Source organism: Dicentrarchus labrax, unplaced genomic scaffold (genome assembly GCF_905237075.1).
Source record: "Dicentrarchus labrax unplaced genomic scaffold, dlabrax2021, whole genome shotgun sequence".
Classification (NCBI taxonomy): Eukaryota; Metazoa; Chordata; class Actinopteri; family Moronidae; genus Dicentrarchus; species Dicentrarchus labrax.
Window position 1 is genome coordinate 8,375,118 of NW_026136723.1, and position 9,246 is coordinate 8,384,363.

Sequence of the window (9,246 nt, forward strand, 5' to 3'; positions counted from 1 at the left end):
GTTTCTTTCTAAAGTTCTGCTGCTAGACACGAGATGTCTCCTATTTCACTGTAAAGTCAATTTTCAGTCTATGTGTATTGCTGGGTTCAGGTTTCTACATCACACTGTACAAGTTGCAAACTGGACCAGGACTGACTTCCTAACTATGTGTGATGTCACAAATCATGCTGACCCCTTAAAATCAGATGTTCAGTGAGCTCAGAGAAACTTTCCACTTTCAGTAGATGAATGTGAAAACATCCTTCTACTGTCATACTCTGCACATACATCAGTGAAGATCAAACAGCCAACCCCAGGAACAAGAAGAGAAACTGAGTTTTGAGTCGAGGGGGAATCAATGACAATAGTGTGAGGTGAGATTGTGCTTCGTAGAGGGTATACTGATTATGCACTGTGTATTGCTGGTGTGTGTTCACATGTGTGCCCGACGCGTGTGTGCTTTTAATTAACAACTTTAAACACATTCATGTTGACTTTGTGAATTGAACCTCACGTGCATAAAGGAGAAAATGTGTCTCACCTACATCCAAATGGAGTCAGCGCAGATAAGAAGGAGATTAGAATAAAATTCATTCCTGTTATCGAGGCTGGATTATCCCAGCGGGAGCCCCAGGGGGCAGACACTTTCTGTTGGATCCCCCTCCACCCACCCCCTCTGTGCTCAATCACCGTTCAACCCTCTGAATGAACCTAGAATATGTATCTCATCCAGCTGACTGTCATTTTATCAACTGAGGCTTGTTTTGAAATCCTCCAATGCAGGATCATTTCAATTCATTTTCATCCCCCTCTTTTTATTGATTCTAGTGCAGTTACCTAGCATATGATGCCTTGATTTAAGATACCCTAAACAGGCCTATGTATTAGTTAACACTACACTGTAAACCCTAACCCTCACAGAACTCAAAAAATGTTGTCTAAGAGATTACCCAACAATATTTTAGTGATGTTTTTAAAATTTTTAAGTTTACATAAAATAAAAATTACATTTACAGTTGACTTAAATTATCTCAATGTTATCTTATAAATATTGATATTCCCCAACTTAAAATTAGGGAGTAATTCACTCAGAATTTTCAATATTTTTCAACTCATATAATGTGGGAAATACACTCAAAATTTTCAATATTTTTCAAGTCATATAATGTGGGAAACCCACTCAGAATTTTCAATAATTTTCAACTCATAATGTGGGACATGCTCTCAAAATTAATTCCAAACTGAAATACTGATGTCGGCCCACTACACAATTACAATAGAAAACATGAAAGTGACACCACAATTTAACAACTTTTTTTATTCAACATGTGCTTTTTAAAAGGCATCTTAAATCTGAGGTAGAACAGGCAAATCCTTACATTTGTAAAGAGGGAAAAAAGACAAAAAACTTCCTCAATACTCAGCTCAACAAATAGTCCATTCTGAGTGATTCACTCATTGAACAAATCATTCTTCAGCGTCAGCAGACGCCCTTTCAGTGGTTTGTTGTCCTCAAGACACATCACAACTTTTTGGATAAATGTGAATGTAAGCTCGAGATTCTTTGGGTACTGTAGGTCTAGTGCATAGACGTACCCAAAGAGCAGGAGAAATGAGTCAGCCAGATTTGTGGGACCACCCACAAGTATTTCATCCTCCACGACAATACAGATGCTCTCAGGGCTGAAGAGGGCCGCATCAGTAGTGTCATCCGTGGCGACTGTCAGGAGAGCCACCGGAGTGTCAGTGAGGTCTGGACCATCTGCTGACTACAAAACACAAATAATACAAGAATGAGTTCAGCCCCTCAAGGATACAAATCATGCTAATGATGTCTAGACATTACTGCCACTTAGCACTTAGACTGCAACTAAGCTACATGTTTAAAATATTTTCTTTACATATGCTTATATCTTATGTTAGTTTCACTTCTATCTGTTAGCATACTTTTTGTTTAGTGGAATGCTTTATACTTACCTTTTCATTTATGTATTTTCTACATGTCAGTTTGCAGAATAACAACTCTAGTAAACTGGGTCCTGGGGGCTATTCCAGAGAGGAGGTTCAACAAACTCTGAGCCTAACCCTGAACTCTGAGTTGACTTACCCTGTGAAGTGAAACTCTGAGTTTTCGGTTCCAGAACAGCTGATCTGAGTTAGGTAAGTCGACTCTGAGTATGTTAACTCTGAGTTGAGCTCGTGCCTGACGACTAGTATAAAGCCATCATCAGTGGAGCTCCGATACTGTGATTCACCATGGCAACGGGAGAAAACAGGAAGCAGACATTTTCTGGCTGCGGCCGTAATAAAAATCACTGACAGAGTTTTAGATGCGGTCGTCTTTTCATTTTGAATTTAACATCACTTTCTTTTATATTAGCCTTTGAGGAAGTGGTTGAATGTTGTTCAGTGTTTTGTTTTATTTTATTTTAGGCTATTTTATTTCATTTAAATCGGCTGAAAATGAAATATAAAAACAGTCTCACGATGGCTGCTCACTTTGGTTTTATTTCACATATTAAACAAAGTAAAAATTTATTCAGTGGATATTTTAACTTGTAGTAGCTTTTACCACCAACAGATGCTGTTTAACACACATCTGTCTCCTAACATCCTGCTGAGTAGATGAACATGAAGTGGTGACAGTCACCTCCACCTCCACCACGTCCGACAGAGGCAGAGGAGCTGGTCCTGAGTTCTGGAATAGCCCTCTGGAATGGATAACTCAGAGTTTCCCTCATCTCAGGGTTCACTATGAGTTTTCACATAACCTGCTTTCTGGAATACCCCCCTGGTTCTCCTAGAGTTCTTTGAGTGATGTCATATGTTTAAGCTGACTTAATAGCTAGGCAAAGTGATTGATAGTGAGGCCAGTACACTTACATTACAGGTCCTGAAGAACTTGGAGGCATCTTCACGCAGGTGCACAGGAAGTGCACAAAGGACGAGGGCCCGTCTCGTATTTACATCAGGTTTTTCCTAGATGGACAAAAAATATAAATATCCATTACAATAGTAATTAAACAAATGCAGAGCAAACACTTAAAAAAAGTGTTAAATAGCTCCATATTCTGATGGTGGTCATTGCTATAGATGGTCGATTCAGTATTTTGGGTCACCATTTCTTAAATTAATTAATTTTTTTAATTAATAACTTTCTATTGTAAATACTTAAATAACTCACAAAGGAAAAAACTTTAGTAAAGAAACAAAAAAACAGTAGTTATTTGGACTACTACTACAAACTGAAGCTGATAAAGTATCTTTTTAAGAATATATCTTGTGAAGACGTTTATCTCTGATGAGATGACAATGTTGTGTTCATGGCATAATCACTTAACCTCGGGGCACAGTCGAGGCAATTCACACTATGGCTTCTTACAGTTGTCTGCAAACAATCTGTTAATAATCTGTTTCTGAGTCATGCAAAGTTAAAAATTCACCTGAAGGTCATAAATCCTCATGAGCTTGGCTAGCTCCTCCGCTATCTTGCCAGTCTTGGTGGCCTTGTCTCTGAACAAGGTGATGAGTTTAGGCGTGTGTCTGTCCAGCTCCTTGTAGAATTGATTGCGCAGGTTAACGTTGTTGATTCGGTGGAACTCTGCAAACACCTGTACATGGACAGAATTACGCAGAAATGTACAAAGATGAATGAGGAACAGAATTGTGAATGTATTTTAAGAAGTTTTCAGTTGGCAGGTAGCAAAACCAAGTGCAATTCTATTAGGGATGAGTCAGAACCAAGGTCAAAATAGAAAGTTCATTTTCTTTAATTTAAAACAGGCTGTATAATGTTATCTAAAGGAAATTAAAATAATAAACCTCTGTATACTTTGTTTACAGTGATTGGCAAAAATATGTCACAGCGTGATGTGTTGTCAACTTTTACATCTGCCATTTGCTTTTTGGTGAATTTTTTGAAAATGTAATTTTTAAAACAGTCATTTAAATATTGGAAAAATCAATCATGTTCAAAGTGGGCATACTAAAGTCATATTGATTAATTGGTCTCAACAGGGAGAACAGTAAAAAAATAAAAGATTTTTTATTTATTTTTTTACCTGTGACTCCATAAGTAGGGCTGGCCATCTGTCCACGACGTCTCTCACCTGAGGAGCTACAAGAGCTCCAACGATTTCTTGGCGACAAAGGGCATAGGTTGTGTTCATGAGCTTGCCTATGACTAATTGGTTTTGCTCAGTCTTTTCGACTTCATGTATGTTTTCTTCTCTCAATGTTTCCAGAGTGGCTGGGGTTTGATCCTTCAGTAGGTTGATGAGGTAGTTGACCTCAGCTTTTCAAGCTTTCTTTATGTTTTGATGGGGGTGATCATTGTCAGGGTTGTTTCGGCTCCACTTCCCTATGTTGACGGCTACTTCTGCAACCCCAGCTTTGGCCAGATTGTGACGGTAAGACAACCTTGTACCCTATGTGACGTTTCCATCCCAACTCCCCATCTTCACTAGCCGTCATTCTGAGACATGGATGAGCTGTAATCAAAGCTTGAGCAGCCATTGCCAATTCCTTTTCATGTGGGTATGGTTTAAAACTGTAGATTGTTTCTGCCATTTTTTTAAGGATTTCTGTGACCTCTTTAACTTCAGCAATTGTCCTGATTCTTCATAAACACGATTTCCTTCTTCTAGTATATGCTCGATTTCATAACCAAAACCAGGAACAACAAAGTGATCAGGCCAACTCTTCTGGCGCTGTAACGCAGGTACATGTGGGAGTAGGTCTGTGTCAGAAGATGCAGTAGATGAGGTGTCACCTTCAGGTCTGACGACTCTCAATGTGCCCTTCTCCTGGATGTCCACAAGAAGACAAAGATCACCATCAAAGTCCGGATCCCCATAGTGCAGGCTAAAGTCCCCATCCAGTCTCGGCTTGAACCTCTCTTGCATTATTTCTTTCAGCTCCTCCACTGACTTTGGTCGCTCAAGTAGAGTAAGCTTCAGGACGGTGTTCTCGTGCAACATACACACGCAGCACATGCTTCTGGGCAGCAGCCATCTTTTGGTTCCTAAAAGACAAAAACGCGTTCATTTTTATGGAGAGTGAAGGTGACACACATAACATATACATGTCCACATACCCACTGGTCCACACAAACACTGGGACACCACTTGAACGATGGGATGTATAAAAGGCCAGCTGCTGGAGTGGGGCAGTTTATTCATGGACCCACTGGTCCGCAAAGCTCCAAGAGAATGTTGCAGTCAGCTGTTAACGTGCTTCAACAAATCTTCAGTGTAATAATATGAAACGTTTAGGTGTCAAGAGCAATCTTCCATCTATGTTGTAAGCGCAGGGAGGTGTTTTTTCATTTAGCTCTGATGGGGTGTGAACAGCCAGATTGTTTGGGGAAAGTTCATAAGATCTCAGGTGTTCAATGTAGTGTGATGTGCGCTCTTGGCAAAGAAAGACAACACTACTGTTAACCAGGAGAACCTGTTCAATTCTACAGTAATAAGGCAGTCCTCCCTCTTGTCCCACAGACAAAAACATTCCTACATCATAATCAGTTCCATCAATGCAGACCTTTGATGTGCTGTAAATAACATTGCTTGCTGTTATTTGTTCAATGTATGTCTTGGCAACATTTGGAAGCATTGATACCAGTACAGAAGACACATTTGATGTCTGCTGGTGAGGTTTGAAGAATCCTGAGGCACTGAGATGGTATGCTACCATGTATTGATGCCTGTCTGCAAGTGTTTTTAACACATTTTTAAAGTTTTGTGTGTCGTGTAAAACTCTCTTGAAAAAACGGTGTTTACCCTCAAACCTCATTGTCCACAAGTGTACAAGGGGCCCAAAACGGCGTACAAGGTCAGGATAGTGTTCAATGTAGTGATACTTAGGACGGAGTTTGAAATCTGGAAAGGCTTCTTTCAGCATTTCTCTATGATCCTGTATCTTGGACTGTAAATACTAGATGGACTCCTCTGTGAATTCTGAGCACAGCGATAACTCTACCACCTCTTTTAAGTCCATTAGCACAGTCCATGCTCCATCCTCTTCGGGAACTGCATTCCCAATAATCAAAGGGAGACAGAATTCTGTTGTTCAAATATTCAAGGGCGAAGTATTTGCGACGGATCATCTCTCCGATACACAGTGCGAGCTCTACGGGCACAATGCCCTCAAAAAGATCGTGGAGGGCATCAGGTGGAAAGCCAGTGATAGTATGAAAATGCTCTAGATGTTGGCTCAGGACACAATCTGCCTGAACACCATTCTGACTCTGACTATCCCCATGCATTACAGCATGCACATCACTATTATGGCTGTCTTTTGTCCTAAGACTGAACTCACCACTTGCAACTTCATGAGTCTGAAGTTTAGCTTGTGTTGCTGTGCAGAATCTGCAAAAATATTCTGCTCTAAAAGACTTTGAAAAGCCTGCCAAATCATGGGCTGCAAGATTGTCAGACACCACACACATGACTGTTCCTTGAACTACCTTACCAATAGACTCAATGAATACCCCATCTTGTTCAAGGGTACGGAGGTCTCTCAACAAAGGACCAAGTGCTTTTTCATAGCCAAATGTCTGCATGTCAGCCACTTTACATAAAGCTGCAAGCTGAATCACATGCAGGGCTGATCGGTATTTACTGGGAAGATCAGCAAGCGTCCAGTATAGTGAACAGATTTTGTGTATTTTGCGTGATGTGCCAAGTGGATTGGCTATTTCCAAATCATCAATGTACAAAATGAGTGTTATCTGTAACTCATCTGAAGACAAGAATGTGTTCTCTTTGAAATACAAACCATCTTGGTGGCTTACATAATGACTGTTTTGTGCCACTTTTGTTTCTTTAATTTTGTCCAGAATATCTGTATGATTTTTTGTATCATCTCAAGAATGGGAACATGCACTGCTGTGTGTCCTGGCTGTAGCAGATACTGTACAGGCTTTACCACAGGGTAATTATTTTCGATGAAGGTTTTCCTTCTCTTGGTTGAGGATAACTGCTTCCCCTTAGCTGTGGCACTGACAATAACATTACTGTCCATAACAGTACTGACAACCTCATTTAGAAGTGTTTCACTGATAGTGATGTCATGACTCTGTAAGACCTCTCTAATGTCATGTTTGAGTATCGGTTGGGACCAGGAAAATATCTGAGTCAAATGTTCCACTATTTCCTGAGATGCCATGTCAGATACATGAAGAATAGATTGCATCTTTAAGAATAATGATGAAGTTATGGTTCAACTGGGCTCTTAAAGTGTCTGTGTCAAACTGACTGTTTACCTCATCAAGATCAAATGTGTCTGCAGACCCTGCACTGTGACTTTCAGCAGGTTCCCCAAGACTTTCTGCTGCAACAACAACAACTGGGGCACTATCATTGTCTGCCAATACAACACATTCACCAAAGTCTGAATCAACACCATGTTTTCTACTTTTGTGTGCATTAAACGCTGAGTAGCTATTTGTTCTGTAATTACAGTTCTTGAATGGGCATGCTACCATCTCATGACTTCGTAAATGACTTCTCAAATGACCAAATAGAATTTCCTCAGAAAAGGGCTGCTTTAAGTTACACAAAGGACATGTAAAAAAAACACATGCTCCTTCAGTTGCATCTACTCTACATGAATCATTATGAGATCTTGACAGATGACGTTTCATCGCTTCGAATGATGGAAAAGTACAAATGCAACTGTCATAGAGACATGGCAGGGGGGACACTCTTGAATATTGGCTATGCAGTACAGTATAGTGCCAAAATAATTGTCCCCGGGTATTTGAAGTTGCAGAACACAACTTGCACTTCCACTCCATTGGGCCAACTTCAGCCTGCAATTTAAATATTTTCAATTAAAGTCTAAACCATTTCAGCCCTGTCTTGCACTTTTGGCTATTCAAAAATGTAATTTGTACAAGTTAAAATGTGTGTAAAATTTTGAATGAGGGGGAAAATGATTATGCCAACCAGTTGACAACACATCAGTAATTTGATTAAGTCTGTTCTGCTGCAAAAAATCTAAACATTGTGAATAATTCAGGGCAAAAATCTCAAGTTTTTTTTAAATTCAAATTAGTACACATTTTACAAAACTCACCTATTGGCACCTGTCTGATGGTGAAACGCTGACTCTCTGTAGCACTCTTTGTAGTCCGATATCTGTCCACAACATGCGCACAAAGATGATTTGTTAATGTTCAAAAACATTTTTAAAATAATACATTATGATAAATGAAATTTAAAAAAGTGAATATACAGATAAAAAAGGTTCCAAATCTATCAAAAACATTCACTGTACACTAATTAAAGTAAATATTTAAATGTTAAAAGATGAGCAAGTTAGTTATTAACAAGCAAAGCATCAAAGTTGTGTGCTAAAAGATCTGCTATTTCTGTTGTTGATGTTTTTGTTTTTAACAAAGTATTAATAAAGGGTTCAAGTGAATTTTGTCCACAGTTGATATAAAAACATTTAAAGAAATAGCAAAAGAATGACTGTGGAAACACATAAAATAAAACAAATTGTTAATAACACCATTTCATAATACATCCTACCTGAACTGTTAAAAGGATTTCGAGATGATCTCACTTGAGCCTACGAATACAAACACAGGCCTGTTAGCATCACGATAACACACTCACATTATGTTATTTAGCATTGTTCGTTTCACGCTAGCACACACATACACACAGCTCGACAACGTAAAATATTGACTGTGTAACGCGGACATTTGAAATAAGTATACTCACAGTACGCACGTGCGAACAGCGAAAACAACAACCGGCAGAAACCGGAAAGCAGGGATACCGTTATGCTTTCGGCCTCCGCCAGAGAAACCCTAACCGTCAATGTCCCGGGCAAACATGCATTATGGGAAATGTAGTTCATCCAGGAAACCCGCTGATAACGTTACACCGTTGTAAGATGAAGTAACGTAATTAACGTATTTGTTACATTCAACAACTTCTAAAGTTACAATTACTTTGATTTGTAAACTATTTACAACAAATATTCACTGTGCACATTGTACAAATGTATTCCCAGTTCCAAATTTAAGACTATTTATCAAAAATTCAATTTAAAAAAAATACAAACAAAAAAAAAACGTTAGCATTACTTACCAAATCAGGGCTGATGATAAGACGGCGCTTAAGAAAATGAGGGCAATAAGACTCATGAAAAAAACTGAGGTGGTGGTGGTTTGAAGCAGGGGGATAAAAGTGCGCATTGCAAACATATAAAAACAAATAAAAACAAATAAAAACAAATAAAAACAAATTAAAC

General features: G+C 39.0%; 1 protein-coding gene across 2 annotated transcripts; it reads right to left on the bottom strand.

The window, feature by feature from the left end:
- Window positions 1–1,281: 1,281 nt before the first annotated feature.
- Window positions 1,282–8,784, bottom strand: LOC127357691 (uncharacterized). Of its 2 annotated transcripts, XM_051390043.1 has the most exons (7): window positions 8,712–8,784; window positions 8,517–8,556; window positions 8,059–8,120; window positions 4,041–5,002; window positions 3,423–3,590; window positions 2,863–2,958; window positions 1,282–1,748 (listed from the first exon to the last, which is right to left on the bottom strand). In XM_051390043.1, the coding sequence occupies exons 4-7, from the start codon at window positions 4,146–4,148 to the stop codon at window positions 1,431–1,433; spliced, it is 690 nt and encodes a 229-aa protein (XP_051246003.1). In that variant the 5' UTR covers window positions 4,149–5,002; window positions 8,059–8,120; window positions 8,517–8,556; window positions 8,712–8,784; the 3' UTR covers window positions 1,282–1,430. The 2 variants fall into 2 exon arrangements, with proteins under 2 accessions (XP_051246003.1, XP_051246004.1); XM_051390044.1 differs by lacking the exons at window positions 8,517–8,556; window positions 8,712–8,784 and having other exon boundaries at window positions 8,059–8,180.
- Between the last annotated feature and the right edge of the window lie 462 nt (window positions 8,785–9,246).

What these genes read in the sequence shown, in the direction of transcription:
- LOC127357691 (XM_051390043.1), bottom strand. Translation starts at nt 4,148, where the DNA reads ATGAACACAACCTATGCCCTTTGTCGCCAAGAAATCGTTGGAGCTCTT. An exon ending in CCCTACTTATGGAGTCACAG is followed by an intron (nt 3,591 to 4,040) that starts GTAAAAAAATAA and finishes GTCCATGTACAG; the next exon opens with GTGTTTGCAGAGTTCCACCG. An exon ending in AGTTCTTCAGGACCTGTAAT is followed by an intron (nt 1,749 to 2,862) that starts GTAAGTGTACTG and finishes TGTGTTTTGTAG; the next exon opens with TCAGCAGATGGTCCAGACCT.